The sequence below is a fragment of the Melanaphis sacchari genome, unplaced genomic scaffold, assembly GCF_002803265.2.
Source record: "Melanaphis sacchari strain LSU unplaced genomic scaffold, SCAv2.0 Contig74_pilon_pilon, whole genome shotgun sequence".
Taxonomy (NCBI): Eukaryota; Metazoa; Arthropoda; class Insecta; order Hemiptera; family Aphididae; genus Melanaphis; species Melanaphis sacchari.
In genome coordinates, this window is record NW_020271531.1 from 1,401,571 (window position 1) to 1,427,443 (window position 25,873).

The window sequence follows — 25,873 nt, forward strand, 5'->3', positions numbered from 1 at the left end:
CTTTAAAAACGTGGAAAATATCTGATACAAAGAAAAATTATGATATCCAATTTTTTAAATAAATCAATTTCTGTGCATTTCTTCATTTTATGTAAAATATTTTTTAACAAATATAATAAGTCAGAAAATACATAATTTAAACTTTTATTATTTTAATGAATATTATAACTTATGATTGAGTTTTTGTAAAAATAATCGTTGTACGTTATCGATACCGATTATTTAACATAATATGTTGCGAAAAATCTCAAATATGCATTAAACACATGACGAATATAAAAATATAATCAAACAAGAAAAATTTCAATAAATATGCAAAAATATGCAAAATTAAATTAGTAATTTGAATTCTTTGAATGACGAAACAAATTTCTATCTTACTTCGCATTATTTTAGATGTTATAAAAAAATATGATAAATGTATAAACGTCCGCTCCTTATTTATTAGGTAATTCATTATCTATTACATCTACTATTACCTCTAAAAATATTTATTCATTTTTAATATTAATACGGTTATAATATAAACCTACTTAATTTTATAATATTTATAACTATTTCTTATATATTATATATGATAACTTTTTGAATCAATGCATAAGAAGGCATTTCGATTTTGAAGGCAATCATTTCATGATAGTTATTATATTATAAATAGTTTTTTTTTTTTTTATTTATTTTTAGTATCTCTTAACTTGAAAAATACAAATAAAGTGTAAACATGTATTTTTATGTTGCCATTATTAACATAAAAACATTTATGTTATGTATGATTTTTTTTTTGTGACTGGTTTATTATACCTTAGGTGCACTTAATTACATTCTTAGGTTAAAAATAATTATAACTATGAACTACGGTAACCCTAATTATAGAGCTTACAATAGAATATTATTAACGGTAACTATATAGTAAATATAAACATAAATTAGTATAGATATTTTAGGTTCTGAACGGAGTGATAAATGTATTGATTTTACGATGATGTTTATTTTTGTGTGTGTGTTTATCTAAATGATATATAATTGATAAAAATGTTTTAATCTCCAACTTTATTTTATAATTAAATATCATAATGATAACATTGAATAAATCACTTGTAAAACCCATTCAAATAACTAGTGATTAAAAATAAGTTAGGGTGGAATTCATTGGTATCACTTCAAAATGCTCTTTTTCCATATATTTCTTTTATATTTATATTTGAATTTGTACGAATATTATTATATTTTTTTAGCGTTTCGCTATTGTCTATTTATAGTTAATACTGTATTAATAATAATAAATTATTAATCAAAATCAAAATCAATATATTTACCTGATAATAGGCTAACAGACTATCTTCACTTAGATTCGTTTTACGTCCATACTGAATTCAAAAAATTCAAATTTAACATAATATCTACTGAATTGATTTACATTTGACTCTAAAAATGAAACAAAACATGTTTTAATTTACACACAATTAAATCGATTCAATTTTTTTGGTTTTAGTATTTTAATGATACGACAATATTGTTATCAAACATAACTCATAAGACTTCGTAAAAGAGAATCCACTTACTGCAGTGTTGAACATAACAATTAGCTGTGTCAAATAAAAAATATTCACATTCATAACAGTAATAACATTTAGTTATCAGTAAAACCATTTGATTAAAAATTATCTTACGATTAATAACTATTCTGTTAAAGATTATTCTAATCACCCCCAGTAAATATGCCACTGTTTCTATCAAACAGTTTACAAGTTCCAGCAACTTTATGAGTACACACTAAACCCACAATATGTTCATTTTAGTTATAGCGAATATATTATATTGACGATAAATAAATACCAAAATCAAATATATTTACTCACGCCTGAATAGATAACTTTGATCTCGAGTCTCGACAACTCGAATCCAAAGTCCCGAGTGATTCTTATAGGGAGTAGGCCGAAGAACAAACACATCCTTGATGTAACAACCCCATACAAAATCTACTGGACATTGTTGAAAATGAGATTTTGCTAATAATAACTTCTGGCATATTAGCTAACAAAGATCACAAGTGGGAACTAACATGAATAGCTATATTGTTTGTCTTACGGTTCACATATTTAATTTATAATTATAGAAGCAATAAATAAAGTATTAGGTTGCTAGCAAGTATAGATTAGTTACCTAAATAAATAGCGCAAAATATCTATGCTGCATTTAATCTAAAATAGTAAAATGTTTGTTATAATATCATGATATTTATAAAAATGCATAGATGATATAATAAGGTTTTCTTCAGTAATTACCATATTAAAAATCAATCCTTTATCTAACAATATTTTTATTTTTATAAGATAAAAATTTTATATCGTTTCTCAATACTTCTTTCCTTTACTAAAAGTGAAATAATATAAAATATTATAACATAGATAAAATATTATCAATGATAAAATACGTTTGTTTTAGAATTTAAAATTTCTTTATCTTTTTTCAGTTTTTCAAGAATTTTCGTTTTTTTTTTTTTACAATTATTTTTAAAAGTACTACTTTCTTTTACTAAGAAAAATATTAATTAGATTTAATTTGTAACCAGAAACTCTTCTTAAAGTCTAAAATAAAATCAATTTTACTGCTCTTAACGTCATGTACAGAAAATAAAAACACATATTGTAAAACCAAAACATTTATCGCTCTGTTCAGTATCTTAAAATATTATTGCTGACTTTGGTAGAACAGTAGAAACGTTAGTGTTTTGATGTCATAGAGTAATGATGTACAATATATAAATATATAGTAAACACAATATATTGTTGAAAATAATATAACTTATTTATCAATATCTTAAATAATGAAAGGTTGTGCTAGAGCTAAGTGGTAAAAATAAGTGGTTAAATAATTTAAAACAGACATTTTATATTTTAATCGATATCAAAAAACAGCTATACAAGTATCTAATATAAAAATAAAATATAGGTAATCAAAATACTTCAGATTTATTTGTCGAACAGTTTATCTAATTCCATTAACCAAAACTATCTACATAAAACTGAAACTACAAAGTTAGCACATCAATCTAAAATTATTCCAAAAAACTTTACTTGGACTTATTAGAAGTTGTCGGCCATTTAAAAAAAAGTTTTTAGATACTGTTATAAAAATTATTCAAATTTAAAGTTTTGTAGAGCCAAATACACAATCAGCATAATATGTAGATATATACACAAAAAAATATTAAAACTGCCAACAATATGCACACAAGATTGTTGAAAATTTTTTGAAAACGAGTTCAAGAGTTGTTATACTTTAAAGTAGGTAGAATTTTAAATTCTACGCCACAACCAAAACTACATATGCAAGCAAATCCATCAAAACTAACCAAAATTATCTATATAGCGTATTGCAAGACTAATTGTACGACACTGATTACCAGCTACTACGGCAGCCAGTCAGTAAATTATAGCCAGCAAAAATTAGGATTTTGAATCCTGTTGTTTTCAAATACCATTGATACTTATTTCAGTAAACCAATGATGTAGTTTCACTTTTATTTTATTATAATATCAGATATTCAATATTTTATTAATTACATTTTATAATATTATCAAATACATTCGTTCTATACTCATTCCTCTCATCAATTCCTAAAAATTAAAACTTAAATTTAATTACAGTTAATGCAAGATCAAAAATCATACACTCGTGGCAAATCCCAATATTCCAATTTACAAAGCTTAGTTTAGTCATTGGATCGCGTCCTAACGATCCCATCCAAATTCATTTTCAATATTATTTCAGGCTTAAACACTGGTTTTTGGATCACGTCCTAAAACTGTAATGTAATTATATTATTCAGCTGAGTTATTCCATTTTGTCCATAAATTTTATCTATTTAATAAAATACAATATAGTAGTACAAACTCAAATAAATATTTACTTCATACAAAATGCTGCAATGTATTTAGGTATAATTATCTAGATATTTTTTTATATCTTGTATCTATACCTGTTTAATTTATAAAAAAAAAAAACGAATCTATACCTTGATAAAAATATTTAAAATAATTTTTATAATGCAATTCTTACTATATTAGTAGTTTAACAAAAATATAAGTACTCATAATATGAATCAAAGTTTTCAGTTGAATAATATCTATTACCTTTTTTACCTATATTTTAATTTAATTTTGTTAAGCTATTGTCTAACTATTATAATTTACAAATTTGAATAATTATTTTTAAATAAAAATGATTGTATTGTAAGTATAAAATAGTATTATTATCAAAGACTGACATCAAAACTATTGTATTTTAAATTATTAAATATCAGTTTTATTTTAATTTGTTAACTGTATTTATAATATACTAAAAAATTATGAAAGGAACAGTATTAATCTATTTAAAAAAAAAAATAAAATTCAAAGTAAAATAAATATATATATATATTAGATATTTATACATATATATGTAGAGATGGTCAATATAGTACTTGTTTAAGATGTAGTCATTCGTTATTACCTTGGTTGATACTTGATACACACATGACACCACATTCTTCATGCAAGAACTATTAAATCAAACATTTTTTTTTTCTAATTTTGTGATAATTTGCGACAGATTAGGTTTTAGACGATAAACTAGCGTGAAGTCTTCACTTCCCCTCCTCAAAAAAGTCCAAATATCTCAAAAAAAAAAAAATGTAAATTAAAACCCTTTAATTTTTAGAAATTGAAATTATTCGTAAATTTATTTCGTAAATATTTGACATTAATTTTATTTGTGCCTTATAAATATAGATTTAACCACCGAAAATATAAATAATAAAAAAAAAAAATATATAAAAATAACAATAAAAATTAAGTATGATTCCGCATATATTAATACTTAGCTAAATGTTAACTATACTTACTGAATTATTACTAAAATACCTACTATTTTCAAGTAAATGAGATTGAATAAATTGAATGAATATAATTTATGATTTTTAAGCACATATGTTTACAGACATAATATATTAAATAAGACAGAATTTATTTTACATTTATAACGTTACAAGTATAGAAGCAAGAATATTCTATACCTTAAAGTTGTGATCTATAAAAAGCAATGATAATACTATATAATTCATAGTAAGTATTACAATAGACACTACATTACTAGAAGATTAATTCATATTACTCTGCGTCCCATATAGGTTTATATTTTTTAATTTTTAAGTAAATTCTTGGCTTTAAGGCGTTGAATTACAGGCAACTAATTATACAGCTATTAATTTTATTTTTATTAAAATAATACTATTTAATTTTTTTTTTTTAATATAAATTATTCGAAAGAAATATATAACATAGAGTTATTATAAATACTATAATTATTTTAAAATTTCATATTTATTCAACACATAAATAATAAAACTAATAATTTTTAAGGTATTAACGTCTAGATTTAATTATATCATAGTATTTAATAGTATTTCATACACATTTTCGATGTCTACCTTTTTTGTGCTTAATTATAATTATTTTATCTAAAAAATTTAGGTACTTCTTTTAAAAATGTATGTATTTTTATAATCTGTATCAAAAGGGTCTTATAACTTTTATATTTACTACCGAGAATTAAAGCATTTTATATTTTTATTATGATTTTGACTGTTATTTTCTAACCACAAACGGTAAGTAACCAATATACTAACTGACTATGAAAGTTGTTAATGACAAATATAAAATTTTAAATTATATAATATTATATTTTTCTCCTCAATTTAACTAAATACGTATTATACTAAAAGTTTTATATCATCTATAATAATATTCTTGTTTTGTTTTAAAGAATTTTGTAGAAGAAAATTACTAAAATTGTTTTTATTTTTTTAAAGGTATAAAAAATATATATAATACTAAGTAACAAGCTTGGGTTTTAATGTTTATGACATTTTTTTTAATTTTTAAATATAATCATAAACAATTTATTACAATCTAACTATATTAAAATAATAATTAATTTAATTAAGTCGATTTGTTAGATTAGACGACTGTTAAACCTAGAGTATTAAAAATGTAAAGTAAGGGTAATAGTAGATAATATAAAAATTATAAACATACTCGTATTATGTCAAATAACAAGTTCTTAAAAAAATGTTCAGTTAAAATAATATAAACAGTATTTTTAATAACCTTTAATTTATAATAAATAAAAAAAAAAAAGTTAACGATTATACAACATTACTATGAGTTTGCATATAACTTTTAAATCCATTTTACTAAATAAAACAATTTTTAACAATATATCTAGAAAAATAACGAGTATTTCAATAAAAAGATTAAGGAGATCAAAATATTTAGAAAATTATACTGTGTACAGAAAAATCTATTATAAACATAAGAAAAAAATCATTGTAAAATTAGTTTATTCATCGCATCGATAAGAATACATTAAATCTATAATTCATACTGAAAAATGCAGCTAAAACAAAAGAAAACAATCAACATATTTAACTCATATATACCGAACAACTAGTAAAAAACACTATAATAAGTTTATGAATTTGAAACCTATAGTCCCCAAAAGCTCTTCAAAAAGTATTCAACACTCATCAATCTTAAAAAAATTAAATACTCGTATATATAATTTAAAGTATTGTATATTGTTCTATGAAATTAAATTTAAGATTGCAGCAGCATTAATTAAATATTATCAATTTACTAAAAAATGTATTATCTTCACTTTATACTTTTTTATGCTCATTATTTTATGGCATCTCATCTTAGAGCGAATATGAAGTTTCGAAAATTAAAACTTATTTCTTCAGCTAGTTTTTTCATCATATGTGGTTTTTATAGAAAAACAATTTTTCTAGGCCTTTTGTAGTAAATTTTTCAAAAATCAAATAAATAAGAGCTTTAAAATATAGAGAAACATTCCATTAAACATTATAGCATGTTTCAAACAACTTTACAAATACATTACACTAAAAAAAAAAAAGGAAATATTAAGTTTTTAACAAAAAAATATCAACAGGTGACTGTAGGCTTTAAAAGCAAAAATTAATTTTTATGCTCATTATATAACAAATTTATAAACACCTTACACTTCAAAAAATATAAATCATAAAATACAATTTTTAATGCCAAGTTTATAGATTTTTATATGTTGACGTTTTGTTCATTGGCACAGTATATTATTTATTTCAATAAAGTAATCTACTTAGTACTTTTATTTATTACATTTTAAACTTGTATTTTTAATGCTTTAATACATTTTTCAAGCTAATTTTGTGTATGCTGTTTTTATAATTTTTTTCTAGCGATTACAAGTTGACATCAAAATAATCATTGATTAATAAAATTAGCAAAGTTAATAATGTTATGAGTTTAAAAACCAGATTAGACTAAAGTATCTAGCGTATACAAAATGATATACTAAGCATACTCATCTTATTTTATTCTTTACTCTTAAGAAATATTATTTTTTTTTAATAAGTTTAGTTATAAATGGTAGCCGAGGGTGCAATGTCTCTTCAAAATTTTTTGAAATTCTTAAAAAAATTTAATTAAATATTAAATTTTTTACCACATTTACTTCAAACAATAACAAAAATTATAAAATTGAGTTATAATATTGTAGTTTTTATGTATGTAGACTATACAATTTGAATGGTGTTTTGTGAATTGTTCCATTTATAAATTAGTAATTTTTAATGTGCTAACTTACGAAGTGGCATCGCGCTTCATCATTCTTGATGTAATCGCCCGCATTTGTAGTCTCATACATTGTAACAAACTTTATTGTAACAATAAAGTTAATGATAGGTTTTCAAAAACAAAAAAAAAATTAGAATTTTTCTCACAATTTTTAATTTGTATGTTTATAAAAGTATTTATGTAGGTATTTATATATTTTATTATTTTTAATATTTTAAATTTAGTATAATTTAAATAAATAGTGTTTTTTTTTTTTTTTTAATTTAACAATATTTTTTATATTTTATATTGTTATTTGAAAGTTGAAATATTATTTATTTTTAATATAAATGAATAAGCGACCAACTACATAGTTCAACAAACTTATTATATTTTATAATAACATTCATGATATAAAAAGCTCCTTAATAAATACCATGGATCTGGGGCTAATTCAAACTCTAATTTTTAGAACTTTTAAATACACTAAAAGGCCGTATTTTTAAATGTTTGATATATTTTTACTACATAATGAGTAAGTACATAGTACAAATATTAATTTTTGATTTTTAAACGAATACTTTTTTCTACTGTAAATTATTTACCAGATAATTATTTTTTAAATGTTGATGTAATTTTCTAACGATCAGTTTTGGAATTATTTAATTTTGTGTAGGTATTAATTCACTATAATTGGTTTAAAAGATACGTATATCATGATTTCTATGAAGAGTTGAAAATCTCAGAAATCAATACTGATTCACTAATATTTATAATTTTTAAAAATGATTTAAGTATAATATAAAAATTGGATCCAATATTCTATTTATTTTATAACTTTCTAAAACCGTTTTCAAGGGCTATTATTTTTTTTATTAGTTTAAATATTTCAATAACTTAAAAACTTTCTGTTTAAATTTAAAATTTGGTACATCAAAGTTTTCAAATATATCATCAATTTCAGAATTTTCAATAAAAAAAGTAGAGTTTTCATTTAAGCAATAGAAGTTATATTTTCCCAGAACATACTTAATAATACAGTGGTCGCCGCTTATTATAATCACGGTTAATATTATCAATCGTTTATTGTTATCGAAAAGTGTAAGTACAGGCCGGATGTGTAAATTATGTCGGTTTTTGTAATCAATACGCCACATAATATAAACAATTTGAGTTCATAAAATCATAATTTTGTAACATACAATCAAATTTGTCTTTGAATGTCTCATAATAAAGATAAAAATTGTAATAAAAATATAAATGTCTATACAGTATACACATTGATATCACATTTATATTTCTGTACCTTTCGTTTGTACAGAATTAAGACAGTACAAATACGAACATTTTATCAATGAAATTTTAACGGTAAAAAAAACAGACATCGATAAAAAAATATTGTTCAAGTTAATGGTGTACATACTACATACATATTACACATATTTATTTATTTACATTTAATTTTAAATTTCCATTTTATACCTACATATGTACTTAATTTATAAATAAATAATAATAAATAAAAAAAATTATATTTTTATTAACTATGTATTTAACGTAGATTTTATAATTTTATATAACTTTTTTAATTTTCGTTTAATGTTTTCAATCGGATTATGTTATTAATTATGTTCCGTACCAAAGTGATTACATTAAGCGGCGACCACTGAACAAATATCTTGAGAATTTGTAAATATAATGTTCTTTAAGTGTATTCAAAAATTTTAAAAATTATAATTTGAATAAATATATCATTCAATGGAAAATGAGGGTTAGCATGATTAATGAATTGACATGTGTATAATATAGTTCGCTTGTTCTGGTAATCTTACAGTTGTCTTCGACACCTAAAAAGAATACAACTATATAATTTAAATTTGATTTTTGTATTTTGATACTTAAGATGGATTTACTTACTAATGCACAATATCTAAAATTAATTTTATTTTTTACGTTTATTAACTTTTTCTCTTTTTATAATATATTTTCCTAAATAGGCGTCATTCTACATTAATACAATATGTATTGTATAATTATTCTTAATTTGTTCTATAAATGTTATAGCTGTTGCGTTCATTGACATTTGTCTTAAAATAAGATACCAATATTTATTTTTTTATTAGTATTTATTTGAGCAATTAATTTTTTTTTTTCAAAATAAAAACCCCACAATACCATTAGTGATTTATTTATACCTTATAACTTGAACGATTTTGAACGATCTCTGTCATAAATTTTGATTTATTGTTGTTTTTTAAATTGTATTATGGATATTTTACATAAAATTAGCTTTGAAATCAAATTTATCTTATTATAAGTGGCAAATATAGCTTCATTTAAAATAATACATTTTGTCTGATACATGATTTTGAAACCAGTCACAATTTCACCACTGATAAAATTGTATCAGTTATGTGCAATTTTTACTTTTTATGTTTATTTCTATATACTATTTAATAGAGTATTTGTTAGATAAGATACACAAATTTTTTTTGAAAAATTGGGGTTTTTGCAGGTTTTAAAAATAGATACCTCATCAATAAAATACAAATGTAAATGACCGTAGCATGGGCTAATATCAAAAAAGCATATTATATAACTATAACGCCGTGTTATCATAGGTATGCTGATGTAGTATTTAAATAAATACTGAGTTTTTAATGAAATATTAATACATTATTACTTATTCTAGTATCAATACTTATTATTCTAATAAGTAATAGAAGTAAATTATATTTGTTTCATAGATTATAAAAGAATTTTTAATTTAAAACCGTATACATTTCGTTAAAACGTTATAAAAATAGAAGTTTAACATAAAATTGTAGTACGTACATTTTTTTTTATTAGATTGTTTATCAAACATTCAAAATTAGATTTAACGCGTTAAAATTGATAAATAGTTTTGTTGTTTTGTTTAAATGTTTAGTCTGGAATTGTTTATATATTATTCAATTAATGATATATATATCATATATAATATAGTGTTCAATTGTATTTTAATTTAAAGTAAACCTCTTGTTAAATTTAAAATCAATTAACTATTCAATTATACAATGAATTATCAATCAATTTAATATTATTATTTGATAGTAAGGATAGTAAAATTGTTTTATAATTACTTATGTAATATGTATAATATTGTATCTAGTATATCTTGAATAGATAACCATACTTGAATTTTAAGCTATTTTTGTACTCTATTGCGTTGTTCATAATTATTAATTGTTAATATTTTTACATTAACTTTATACACATAGAAATATTATTTTATAACCTGGTTTGAACCAAACCACTTATCACTCACTCATGTTTTAAACATGTTAACATTGGTAATCATCGATAACCATTTTACCGTTATAACTACACGAAGATAAGTTGAATAATATTCAACTTCACAATAATACTTGGAAACATGATACCTAAGATAAACAAATCTTTCAACCAATTATAACACTAAGATTTTTATACGCCATTTTAAATTATGCATGACATGATAGAGTGAGTATATAATATGTACCTTTAAAATTGATCTTAACAAACAACATAGTTAAAAAGGTAATATATAATATTATATGTATTAGTACTATAGTCATATAACATTTATGCTACCCAGGTATTGAAATTTTAAAATGAAATAATTTATTAAATAGTTTAAAGAGTCTTAATATAGAAGTTATATAACCTAAATGAATTCAAAAATTACGAAAAAAAAAAAAATATACCTACATATTACAATATAACAATAAAAAAAAATAGGTATTAAACTTAGCTTAAAAAAAAAAAAAAAATGTTTAAATTTAACATAATATAATAACCTATCAACAATAGTAACGAAGTAGTAAAATAATATAAATAATTTTACTATAATGTGAACTACGAAAGAAATAAACTATACAACAACATATATGGCAAGGGTATAAGTATCTAAATTATTTTATAAACATCATTAAAAATTAACTTTTAACAAATATTATTGAAAAAAAAAAATACACATTGATGTCAGTCTGTACACTCTATGTGGTAAAATATATCTAATACAATTAAAATACAATGAGTAATAACAAATTAAATATATTACAATTTAAGTCTGTGGACAATTTATTTTACTTATAATTATTTATTTATATATTTTTTTAATAATTTTTAATGTTACATTGCTGTAATAAATAGGTATTTTAAAAATATTTTCAAACGTATTTTTATAAATGTGATATATTATTTTTTTTTTTTGTATTGGCCCTATAATAGTAAGATAATTAAATAATATTGAACGTATTATTAGAATGACAAAATTTAAGTTTATAGAATTATTGAGATAAAATATTGCGTTATATACTATTGCATGTGTTCAAAAATTTAAATTATCCGTCATAATTTTAATTAATTAGCACCTTTTCTACTCAAACCGTCAATTAAAATCTTGATAATTTTACCTATTATATTTTTAAGTATACAATAATAACTAATCTTCAGGTGCAGATTTTTACCTATGATTTATGAAATAATTAAATTACTAACAATATTACAATGCACTGATTCTATATTCAGAAATACAACATATTCATACAAATTTTTACAATATACTTTTTTATAGTTTTAAAATACGTTTAAAAATATTTTATCATAATAAAAATTATCGTAAATAATAAAAAGAATACTCGTGAATTTGAATTCGATTTTAAAATATAATTGCATTGAATTTCTATGTATTATTCTTTAGGTATATTATTTTATTAAATTAACGAAATATTGAAGATTTAATATTGTGTTATAGTTGTAGAATTTTAGTGATTTTTACAGGTAAATATAACAATTGCTTGAATATAATTAATAAGATTTTATAGCCTCAAAATATGAGGGTTTTGGACGCAAAATTCGTTGGGTATTATATAATTTAAATATATTATAGAATGACAAAATGTTGATTTTTTTTAAAAAGTAATATCCTTTATAATATAACACATATAAATACATATATAAACTAATAAAAATATATTCAAAAAAACACATCAATAAAAAAAATAGGCACACACCTAACTGTGAACGTACCCAATAATAAATTACTATATAGATATACATACATAATATATATATATATATTAATTTTTATATTATCATAGTTATATTTTAAATTGATGAATTTATAAAACTACAAGTCTCGTTTATCTTAAATAACAGATACGGCGGGTCTTTAAATGATAAAATTGCCCGGTTTCTGAATCAATAAAAAGATAGAGAATGTGTATAATATTATAATATATATTTAATAAATATCACAGAGTCATATTGACCCAAAAATAGGCCTACCCTAATACTTATTGCCTATTCGTTGATCCCAAAATCATGAAATATGTAAAAAGTATTGTTATGTATACATGAAAATAAGAATAGTGAAATAAAAATGAACTTCACACCTACGATTTATTTTATATACAAGGTGTGTAATGTTTGAAAATTCATTAATTGGTGTATTATTATCTACAATACGAATATGAAAGGAGAGAAAAATCTTTTAGAAAAAACAAATATTGTTAAAATATCTATACATATTTAATAGGTACTAGAAAATATTTGATATCAGTAAATATAAATCACGAAATAATGTAATATTATATGACATATAATTTATAATCATGATGAAATGTTTGACGATAACGAGAGAAAAAGTGACCGATTCATTGAAAAACTACAAATATTATGTTAACAGATCGTTCTTAATAAATTTAATAAGTCATTGTAATCGTTAAAACTGCATTGGGGTAATCATAAATATGTCATTAAATTTTATAAAATCTGGTTGAAGTTTCTAACAAAAACAATAAACAGACGACGATGAGATCGTTATGAAATACCACTTAGGTAATGGTACGTTTTCCTGTAATCAATGCTAGACGCTGCGTCCAGACACTGCAGAGAAACCGTAATACTGCAAGTATTATATTTTATTCAAACGTCTGTTCAATTTCGATCGCCGTGTTCTATGTTTGTCCGGTGGATAGGTTTAATTTTTTTCACGCTAAAACGTACATTTGTTGTTCCATATTATTTTAATGTCCTCACCAATTGTCTGCTAATCGAGGGATGATGATACTAGTAACAATAACAATAATAATAAGAACCTCAGATTTTGATTTTTCCCTCTTGAGTCTGACGATATCTATTCGGTCGTATATAACTCTTCATTTAATACACATATAATTCAAGTGCATATGCAAAAATACATTTTTTAGTTTAGCACCAAATCAGGGAACAATAACCCTGATAATTCAATTTAATATAATATGTTATATATAAAAAAAAAATGTTTACATAATAAATAAATAGTACGTAACTATGCTTAATTTACATTTTAAATCGATTGAAAATAAAAATAAAAATAATATTATGCCATGAAACTCTCTCAGATAACAAAGATAGGGAAGAAGAGAGAGAGAAAGAGAAATAGAGAATAAAGAGAGAAATAGAGTGAGAGAGAGAGACTATAAATGGCTTTTTTTAAGTGGCTTGCTGACCAAACGGCCAGTGCCACATAATCATCGTCCATCAACTGCGCCTACTGGTCAAGTCAACCAGCAAATATGTGAACAGCGGCAATTGTTTCAAGGCTTTTATCCGGTACTCGAGATTGTTAAGTCCGTCCGTTTTGAATCGTTTCCGGCCGCTGTACAATTTTTCGTACCTGTTTTACAAGCACAAAACATACACATACGCTGTAGTGAATATATATACTTTTATTATTATTATTATTATTATTATTACTACTACTACTACTACTACTGCTACCGTAGTGGTTAAAATCATTAAAAAAAACTTTAAATAAAACCTATACGGGTACTGGGTAATGTACCGTGACTGTTATCATTACCATCAAACCCGGAGACGCATATAAATTTTATTAGTACAAACTAAGTAAAGAATAATTAATAATTATGTTAACGTGAATCACTGGTCGTTGTCTGTTCTAGAAGTATTTATAGGTTTTATTTTCACATATTTTTTCATAGTTTTATTATTTTTATACTCAAACATTATGTAATTGAAATGTTATACTCGTGTTTAATCTTACACATTTTTAATTCAAACTTTCAATTATAAAGTTTTTATTTTCAAGATAAAATAATTTTGCACACAATACAAACATTAATGACTTATAAGTCATGAATTGTGACAATTTCATTTTTAGACTCAATAAATTTAATTAAACTAAGAAAATAAACAAATTGTATTTAATACTGAAAAGTCTTCCTTTCTTTATTATTCTAAGGTTCAAATATATTATGTTGGCGAGGGGGAATACCTATGTAATGCGTAGACATATTTAAAATCAGTTGTTTAATAATATTAAATCCTCAACGAGCATCACGAATTTAATATTTAACATTATATGGTACACAAATATTTTATTATCAAACCAGCCATCGCGTATAGTAATGGTACCTAATGCGTTTAAGTCCTCATTACTGTGAATTGACCGATTTATCAGGTGTAATAAATTTAATGTAATGGTAATATTATAATAAGCGTTGTATAATATCATATGTTACCCTTACCGGCCTTAACATACTCTCGCATCAAGACCATTATAATCTAATTCGTCATAAAAGTTTCAAAAACAGTTAAATAACCAATTATTAATAGGTTATAAATTACAGTTCCTGTTAGACCACTACAATCAGTGAACATTTTGGTATTTTGCTGTACACTGGATAGCTTGTACAAAATTTAATATGAATATTCGTCATCTGTACAACAGTCACTTAATCTAAATAAGGTTGGCTAATTAATAATTGGTTGCACATGACAGTTATATGAGAGAGCGTATTGTTGATGTAGGCAGGTACTAAATAAAAACAAAACGTTTCACAGGAAATGAAACGTGTAGTACAATATTGTATAATATTAATAATTTCAGTAGTTAAAAATTAGAATATTACACTTTCACTGACCGTGGATGAGTAATGGTAATGGAAGTGACGTGTTTTATTTTCGATTGAAAATGCTTCTTCCCTTATAGATTATGTTTATTGTATTTGAAGTCTTTATATAGTACTAAAACTTATTCATATACATTTTTTGGGAGAAAATTGTGGAATTTAATTTTTATAGGTACTTTGTTTTTTATTTTGAATTATCTAGATGGTGAGACTATATAAAATTTAAAATAAATATATTATATCGCTTAAACCATGAACATTTTTTTTTCAGAAAAATCAGCAAATTTATAAATAATCTGGCAATAATAAATTATTAAAATTAAATTAAAAAAAAAATTAATATTCCAACAGCCTGTCTTAATTAAACAAGACCAATGATGAATATTATTGTACAACAGGTTTTGTTGCAATAGAATTTTTTCGAAGTTAAAAATATTTCAGAAAGTATTGCCAAAGACTTATTTTCATTATTTATTTGTTTTTTTTTTTAATAACTTCTTACAAAATATGAGCTTTATAAATTTCATACCTAGTGAAAATTTATTTTAACGTTTAAACATTAAACTATATTATTATCTTTTATTTATATTCTAACGACTTTTTTGATCAGTTCAAAAATTATTGCTAATATTATTGGATAAGGAAATAAATCGTGAATTACAATAATAACACCTTACATATCACATCAAAATTTAAATAACATGATTAGAACTAATCTAAAAGAGATGAAAACGATACAATATTAAAATATTAACTAAATTACTGATTGTGCAAATTATGCGATGCGGATCTAAACAACGACCTAGGTTCGATATTATTTTTTATAAAAATAAACATTTTAATAGGCTTTATATTATGATATTCTTCCTAAAATGATGAACGTCATATTCGGTAAAAACCTTATTGCATACTAACCAAAACTTATATTATACAACTATAACATAGATGCGTAGGTTTGAATTTCTAAGATACATACCTATATGATTAATTAATATAAATTCTTATGTACAATAATAATAATAATAATAATTTTAAAATTTTAATAAAAAATTAAATGATTATACCTTTTTGGGTTAGCCTTTTGCTGGGCATGTGTTAACATATGATAACGAGCCACGTCCGGATGGTATCTGGTTATGTTTAGGTCGTGTGCCTTGACCCGAGATGCCATATCGTCGTCTTCGCCACCCCATCCCCAGAACATGTTACTGAATCCGTTGACCAGCTGGAAATGTTTTCGGCTCATGCCTATCACTCCGCCAAATAAGTCCACATATGGCAGTCTGAACACATATGGTCGAAATCATTATTATTCCAATTCCATTCGTTTATTATTTTTATAATAGTAATTTAATATAATATTCTTTAAATCATAGAAAGTTTATACTATGGAAATTGTAATTTTAAAAATACTTATAAAAATTTATAAATAAAACTTTATCTTTGTATTTAATATAAGAATAATAATGTTGAAAATTTTTAATACTTAATTTCATATTACTCACTTAAATTAATCAAATATGACATATTCGTACGTATTAATAATTTTTTGACAATATATATAGGTACAATAAATAATAGTAGTAATAATAATAATAATAATAATAATAATTGATTTTAGATTTTGAGAAGAGTGAATGAATGTTATGATTTTACAATGATATGTTTTTGTATGTGTTTATCGTCACCTTTAGAGATAATAAGGATGCTTTGATTTTTAATTTTAGTGATGGTTTCTGATAGCAAATTGGATGTAATTAGTCCAAATAAAAAAAAAGTTCACAGTTGTTTTCTTAATAATCGGGAGAAAAAAATTAAGAAAAACGGAAATATATACGCTATAAAAGTTTTTTTGACAAAATTGTTGTCTTTATTATATTTTGTTATAGTTCAAAAGTGAATAATCTTAGAAATTTAAAATTTTCACAAAGTATAATTTTCAAAATATTTTGACCACTTTTAAGTTATATATAAAAACTTTGATATTTTTAATAAATATAATACGAAAATGTTCACCCAACCAAAACGCTTGAAAACTTAATACAAGAATCTGCAGAAGTTTTTATAAAAGCTATTTCAAAATATTGAAGATAAGTTACACAATTTTTTTTATTAGCATTTAAAGTTCAAATTTATATGAAGTTAAATATAAACAAAGGACAAAGAATTCAGTAATTCAAAAGAATTATTCGTTTGGGACTTGAAACGTCTACACAAATATATTATCATATTTTACGTACACAATTATTTTCAAACACTTAAATTAGTTTTATACTACTGCTTTTTATCTTATGAACTTGTTCACACCGTTCCTCGATAATTCAGTATTGATTCAATAGTTAATAAAAATATTATATAAAATAACTATGTAGGTACTATTAAAATGATAAAATATTATTAATACAAAAAGTACAATATTTTTAACAAAAATTAATTTGTTCTACCTCATTTTTAATAATAAAATATACTGCTATAGTAGTAATATAATTATTATATCATAAAATAAACTCAGTAACATAGGCTGACAAACTGTTATCGCTCAAAATTGTTTATGATATTCAATAACTTATCAATAAATTCAAATTTAACAAATGCATTGCAATCAATCACTCAATGACAATATACAATTAACACTTATGGTATAGTAGCCGTTAATTACTTGTTCATTTTTATTATAATACATTATGTTTATCAAGATAATTTTATTTAATATACTTTAGTTTATCTTATAAGTTATTATTTAACATAAGTTTGGATTATTTGGAGTTGATTTTGAAGCATAATAATTTATAAATAGCTTAATTATTACTAGCTGTTTAAATTATTTCATAAAAACTATTACACAATTGTATGAGGTTATATTTTGTTCGATACAGGTTTATGATAAACTTTACAACTCTCGAAATTATTCTTAAAACTACTAAAAAAATGAAAAAAATACAACTAAAAATATGTACTACAATTGTTTGCCTAATTTGCATTCAAAAGCTAAAGAGTAACATAAGACTTTTCAATTATTTATACTTTTTAAAAATAAATCTGTTTATTGAATAAATTAAGAAAAATGTAAACAATATATTTATTTTTTTAATTTTAAGCTAATTAACTTACCGAAGTCATAATTAAAGATTTTCATGGCCCAAATATAAAATCATTGTTTTTAATATGTTATAAAATTAAATTCAAATATTATATATGAAAAAAATAATACTAGTGATTGTTGACTATAAAAAACTAAATTTTCATATTTTACTAGCTAATGATATTAGTTGTTTATTAATAAGCTTAGTAATAGTATTTATGTATTAAAATTAATATCAAAGTAAGATATTCATAGTTATTAAAATAATGGATTATTATTAAGGAGAATTAAGGCTATTACATAATAGATGAATAATTCACTTGCGGACGCAATTATAATTTACTGCGAACGTTCGCTTAAAATTAAACAGCTTGTATTAGATTAGACCATTCACATTATGTAAAACGAGCAAATAAAATTCACTATCGCTCACGACTGATCGCGCATGCTTAATATTTTAGGCGAACATTTGCCCGAGACCGTTAAACTAACACATTTTTTTGACTGGGTATTTTCATACTGGGCGAATGTTCGCGCGTGAACACCACGAGGTAATGATGGTTTGGTTTGAATTTTAATCGCGTAAAATATTTTACTATCTAAGCTTTATGTTCTCACAAATAAAATTCAAAACGATTTAAAATCACGTTTCCGCGCGAACTATACATCTATAATGTGTGTAAGGGCCTTTAAGTAATTAAATTGAATCGTGTTTTTTTCCTATAATTGGCTTAATGATTATAAAAATGTTTATATTTATTCAAAACTATAAAAACAAGTGTTACTTAATGAAGTTTTCAACGATATTAGATAAGAAAGTTTTGAATTCGAGTAATAAAAATATTTAGTTTATTTTTTTTTTTAAATAAATAATAATTATTTTTAATTAAAGAAATTAAAAATCAAGAAATTTAGCAAGTTATGGTTACCATGGAAATAATTATTATGCCTAATTTGAATATTTTTTTACAATACGTCAAAATAACTAAAATATATCTTGAAAGTTGTGACATAAAAAATGTGTTATGTTATTTATTTTTTTAGTACATATCTATATATATATATATATATATAACAATGGAGCCAAAAATGTATAATAATTCATTAATTGAGAACGGCTGGGCTGATTTGGCTCAATTTTTTTTTTAAATTGTTAGTAATTGCCAGGAGAATTAATGTCAAAAAAAAAATTATTAGAAAAAGTAAATGCTAAATTACTAAAAATTATTAAAGAAGTATGCTAACTTACTAATTAATTGTTTAAATTTTTTGTTGTCATAGTAAAAAAACAAATTAAAAATCTATGTATAATATTATTATTATTTAATTATATATAAATAATATATATTATATATAATATATTATATATTATAATATATATTATATATAATATATTATATATTATAATATATATTCAATAATAATAATTATATGCTAGAAGACTTAATTTATTATATAAGTAATTTAATTTTTTTTAAATGTGTATATAATTTATTTATGTATTAAAAATTAGACTAACGCTAATTTATAACATTAGAGATTTAACAGTGATTGTTTGAAATGAGTTCAAAATAAGCGAAACGTACAGGCCAACTGAATGTACAGTAGAAATGATAATAATTTGTATGACTTTACGAGATAATTCATCTAATGCAAGAAACTCATTATTTCAGAAAACACTTTGGTACATTTTTAAAAATATTTCTTTTACATAATTTCAAGTTGTTACAAAAACAACCACTCTACTCTGCTCATAAAAAACTTTAAAATACTTATAAGTTATAACTCATATATTAGTCGTCCAAAATTAAATTTTTACATATAAAAATATTCCAAAAAATATTCTGCTTTAAAATAATAAATTAAGAATAAAATTTGTCATTTAAATAAGAAAAAAATTAAAAATTTAAGTGATATAAAATATTTATTTTAAATTAAAATAGATAGTAGACACTCCTGGTACGTGTCACACATGTTTCCAATCAACAATCTGTAGTCAACGAAAATATTTTTTTTCCATCAGCTATACAATTGTTGTCAGTCTTAAGTATCAAAAAAAACAAAGAAACAAGAAATCTAAAAACATATTTAAATCCATTTTAAAGCTTACAAATGATCAATTTTATTATCCTACTTCTTTTTACAAAACGCTGTTTCTAGATAAAATGTAAGTAAAATAATTGTTAATTATGAATTTTTAATTGTATTATTCTTGAATTTTGACCTTAGTAAGGAATTTATTGATTTTACTCTGATAAGTTTTATTTATTTAAGTATCTGATACAAATAATATTTTATCAATCAATTAAAAATTAAATATTATTATAAAAAAGTAATGTTCCAGTATAGTAATTACCATTAAAATTAAATACAAAAATATCCAAATTAATACCACATTTAATTTCATAAATTGTAAATACAATTATTAGTTATTATAGGTATACTGAAATTAATTGAATATTGTAATTTTATCATTCTTTATACTCGTCTAAATAACTGCAGATTGTAATACAATTTTTAAAATCATTTTTTTTTTTAGATTTAAGTACAAAGTTATTCATACTGTATTATATTTATTGTTTTAAAATAACACATTTAAATCTTTTTTCCCATTAATTAGTTTTAAGAAAACTTAAATATTTAAAAAAAATGTCTTTTAAACAGTATTCAAAACTAAGCTTAATTTTATTTTTTCGTTGCAATATTGTTGTTTAAAAATGTAATTTAACTATGGAATAAAAATTTTTCTAATCTGTGTCGAAATGAAGGAAATATTATGATTACCTAGCTAATGCTCATTCTACCATAATATCATTAACATTAAAAACATTTATTCATATGACTTATTTATTATTTATAATAAACAGAACGTATTACGTAGAGTAAGGTAAATTATAGTTACCTTGGAAATTGGCCTATGAATGAATTATCTACGAGAATATTTTATACTGTTAATGACTGTTAATCAATAATAGCACATTCTACAGAATAAATATAATTGAGTATGTAATTCGTTCAGTATTAACTTTAAGTTGCTGTAAATAAAGTTCTAAGGTTTTTAAAGTTTTTTCTTTTTTTTAATGATTTAATTTGTAAAAAAAAAAAAAAACAATGCACTTTTCAATGAACCCATATTGTTATAATATGCCACTCAACTCCACTCATTTAAACTTTAACTACTTAAACTAATTTACTACGCTTTTCTAAAATTCAATTAATTAACATCTAAGTACTAATATCTTGTATTGGAACACGAAATAAAAATATATATGTTGTCATTAGAATAACTAAAAATACATGCATCATTATAAAATCAATACATTCATCGTTCCGTTCAGAGTTCAAAAACATTTTTAAAAACATTAATAGTTTTTAAAATAATGAATGTTTTTTAATAAAAAAATCAACAAGCTTATAATATAAATTAATATTAAAGCAGAGTTTTATCGTTTTCTTTAATAACTTGGGTCTATAATTATTGATCATTAATTATTCGTATAAAAAAGATTCGAGGTTATTCTAAATAACTTTAATATTTTTTAATAAGTAATTTTGAAAACTCTACGTTTTGGAAATTTGTTCTCTTCGTTTATCATATATCTATTTAAGCAGAATCTTTCTCTAACGATTATTACTAATTTAAAAAAAAAAAAACCTACAATAAACTTTATACATTTTGTATGATAAATATAATAAATAAATAAAGTTATCTTCCAATTATATAATTTATTTAAAATAAGACAGTAATGTAGTATACTATTTAATATATACAGATATGTCTTAATAATTATTTCAATAGTAAATATTTATTATCTCAACATTATTAAAAAAAAAAAAAAAAAAAATGGTTGTTATACTATCATCTAAGACAGTATATTTTGAACCAAATTTTTTTACAAATAAATTCATTTTTTATTTCATGATAATATAAACCATATAAATCAGGATAAGATTAATATATTGTGAAAATAATTATTAGATAAGCTTTAGAATAGAAGATAAAAATTAAATGAAAATAAAGAATAATTAACTTTAAATTACTTGAAAGCGATGTAAAAATATTATGTTTTTATAAATATGTTTTTCAAGACAATGAATGCTCATTGTTAATAGTACCTTTCCTAGTTTATAGAGATAAAACAACTAAATAATCGTATGATTACGATGTATAACTAATTACCTGTAGTTAAACTTGTCAATAGCTACTGACATATGTCTTGGTTGATCAGGACAACTGTATATGTTTCTGTCATTCTCTGGTATGAGGTCTACGTCATGGAAAAAGAAACAGTCAAAATCGTGTAATTTTAACGCTTCAGTGAACCCAACATTCATTAACATTGCTCGATTAAATAGTCCATCGTCTATTTGATAAAAAAAAAAAAAAAAAAAATTGGCAATAATAAATTATTTTAATGTAAATTAAAAATAATATTCAAAACACTTGCTTATAGACTTAAATATTTAGATAATATACATTTTTTTAAGTATTTATCATACCTAATTAAATCAATAACTTACCGAACTGTTCTATGATAAATATAGTATAATCCAACTGTTGTTTTGTTAAAAATGGATGCATATTTAAAAGGAATGAACAGAGATTGGCTAGTCGGTTTCTATAAGGCACTATAATTGCAATTTTATATCTTGCCTGGCAATCTAAAGGCATTTGACGGCCGCCTTCTAAGAATCTTAGCCAGGATAACTCCTGCGCCACTTCTTCCAACGTTTCTTGAGCAGGAACAAGCAAACGTAGTGTTCCATCTATAAAAATTAAGAGAAAAAAAACTAATAGTTTGTATCATTAATAGGTAATTATGAAATGTGGTTAATTTTTAAGCAATATGAAAATAAAATCTTTACAGTAACTTCAAATATTCTTATAATATTTATGCATATCTACAAAAACTATTCCAAATAAGATTTATTTTTCAAATCACTGACAAATCATTGTATTTAATTTTAGTTATACATTTGAATCATATAATTGTATACTATTGTTCAATAGTATACAGATCGTTGTTAGTTTATTTTGTATAACATTATCAAATCAAAAAATATTTACAATGAAGATAAGATATGATGTTTACTGTTGTATACTTTCGATACTAATAAAAGTTTCGAAAAAATAAATAGCATAACTCGCCTAAATTACTTAACTATTGTATAAATATAAATTGTAAAGTTTTTGTACAGTATTATTTATTGTCAATGGAACTTTGATTGAAACAGCCAACCGATCGGTTGTCAATAATTTTATACAGAAAAGTTCAATGGTCCTAATTCACTTTACGATAGTTGATTTACTTTCATTCTACCTCGGTTATATGAACTCCGATTAGCGAGATATTTTCGAATCACTAAACATTGCCAATTTTTTCAATAATATAATAATATTATAATTTTTATAATCTATATATATCTTTACATATTGATTAGTATAGTTTAATTTTAAATAATAGCATTTATTAAATTAAAATTATTGTTTTTATTCTATCCATTAAACTCATGATATATATTAACAGTTGACTTAATGGGAAAAGTGCATTGGTTTTCAACTTTGGGAGCAGTTTCTGGTAGAAAGTTGGATTTGATTGGACCTTTTAATTTATTTTTTATTTTATTATTTTTTGGTGGGTGCACAGGGAGAGAGGAAAGGAGTCAAAAGTAAAGTGTTCACAATGCTTTTAAAAATGTGTGAATTAATTTTAAGATATTATCCATTTAAATCATGAACCTATTCACAAAAAAAAGGTAGTATACTTAAATTTCCTTAAAAATAATCATATTTGTACAGAATAATTCTTTCAATAGTAAAAAGGTAAGAACATATTATGTAGTTCGACAGTATTAATATCTTTAAAATATTTCTTTAACTTTATTTAAATTAATAAGAAACAATATTTTTGAAAAACTGTAATATATTTTAATATTTTTAATCATTAAAATTATACATGTTGTTTATTCTTTAATTCCTAGCAAATTTTTTTTTTTATATATTCAGAAGTACAATAATTTTCTAAAAATCTTTTTCTTTGTATCTTCAAATCGTATTTTGAACAAGTAAATACAGCATTTAAAGTATTGTTTAAAATGAGTAATAGACCAATATTTTGATAGATTTTTCAGTATAACTATTTTATTCATTCGAAATTTAAATACTTATAAGTTATAGTTAATTCTACCTAATTGATCAAAATTCGATTTTTATATACCATTATTTCCAAAAAAATATTAAATTATTGTTAAAAAACAACAGATAAACTTTTATCAATTATCTATAATTTTTAATGCAAAACTTAACTATTAGTAAAAAAAGTAAAAGTGTTAAGTTAATGTATTAAGCTAAGTGCTATTATTTTGTATTTGAAAAAATAGTAAAAATTTTAATCAATTACAAATCGTAAAAGTAATGACTAATTACTTTCTTTTCAAATTTAAGCCATTTTCTCCCCACACCATTCTTTCTAATTATTATCAAACTCTGTCTCTAAAATCTTATATAAAAAGTTATAAAGAAATTATTTAGAAATTCAAAAAATGTATAAGGAAAATTATTCAACCTTTAAAAGTGAACCCAGTATATACATACTAATTTACACAATATAATAATAATATACCCATTAGCATAGACCCACATTCTTAAAAATTAATTGTAACTATTTTTTTCTTATTACTTTATATTATTTGATATATAATACTTTACTTATATATTTTAAATACCAAATTAAAAAAATACTTATTTTGAAACGTATAAAAATATTATGCTTAAAAGAACTTTTATTATTCTAACTATAGTTTTTACGTATGGTTAAAAATTAAATATCGCATAATTTATTAATTACAAAATTACATTTTGTACACTTTTATAATTTAAATACTATTAGACTTAATGGAAATTTTATGGACTTATAGAAGCTTTTATACTGATTGTATTTTTATTAAACATACATGATTTTTTTATTATTTAACTTGTTTTTAATGTTAGCTAATTTTTGTGTGATCACATTATTTACTTTTATAAGAATTATTATTTTTGCTTATTTAAAATTTCGTACTACGAGTATTTTTAATTTTTTTCAGCTCATACGACAATATTAATATTTAATATACTTTGAATCGCATGTCATATGTACAAACAACTGATAAGATAAGTACACATAATATGCTTAATACCAGAATAATGAAATATTATG

The 25,873-nt window shown here is 22.3% G+C and overlaps 1 protein-coding gene across 1 annotated transcript in view; it reads right to left on the bottom strand.

Annotated features, from left to right (window-relative positions):
• Positions 1-12,819: 12,819 nt before the first annotated feature.
• LOC112601045 (beta-1,4-N-acetylgalactosaminyltransferase bre-4-like) overlaps positions 12,820-25,873 on the bottom strand; it is a 31,568-nt gene continuing 18,514 nt past the window's right edge. Inside the window, exons 4-7 of the mRNA XM_025348450.1 lie at positions 23,196-23,441; positions 22,855-23,038; positions 16,657-16,875; positions 12,820-14,337 (exon numbers count right to left, since the gene is read on the bottom strand). Of these exons, the coding sequence (XP_025204235.1) occupies positions 14,202-14,337; positions 16,657-16,875; positions 22,855-23,038; positions 23,196-23,441 (785 nt within the window). The 3' untranslated portion in view covers positions 12,820-14,201. The remainder of the gene's footprint in view (positions 14,338-16,656; positions 16,876-22,854; positions 23,039-23,195; positions 23,442-25,873) is intronic.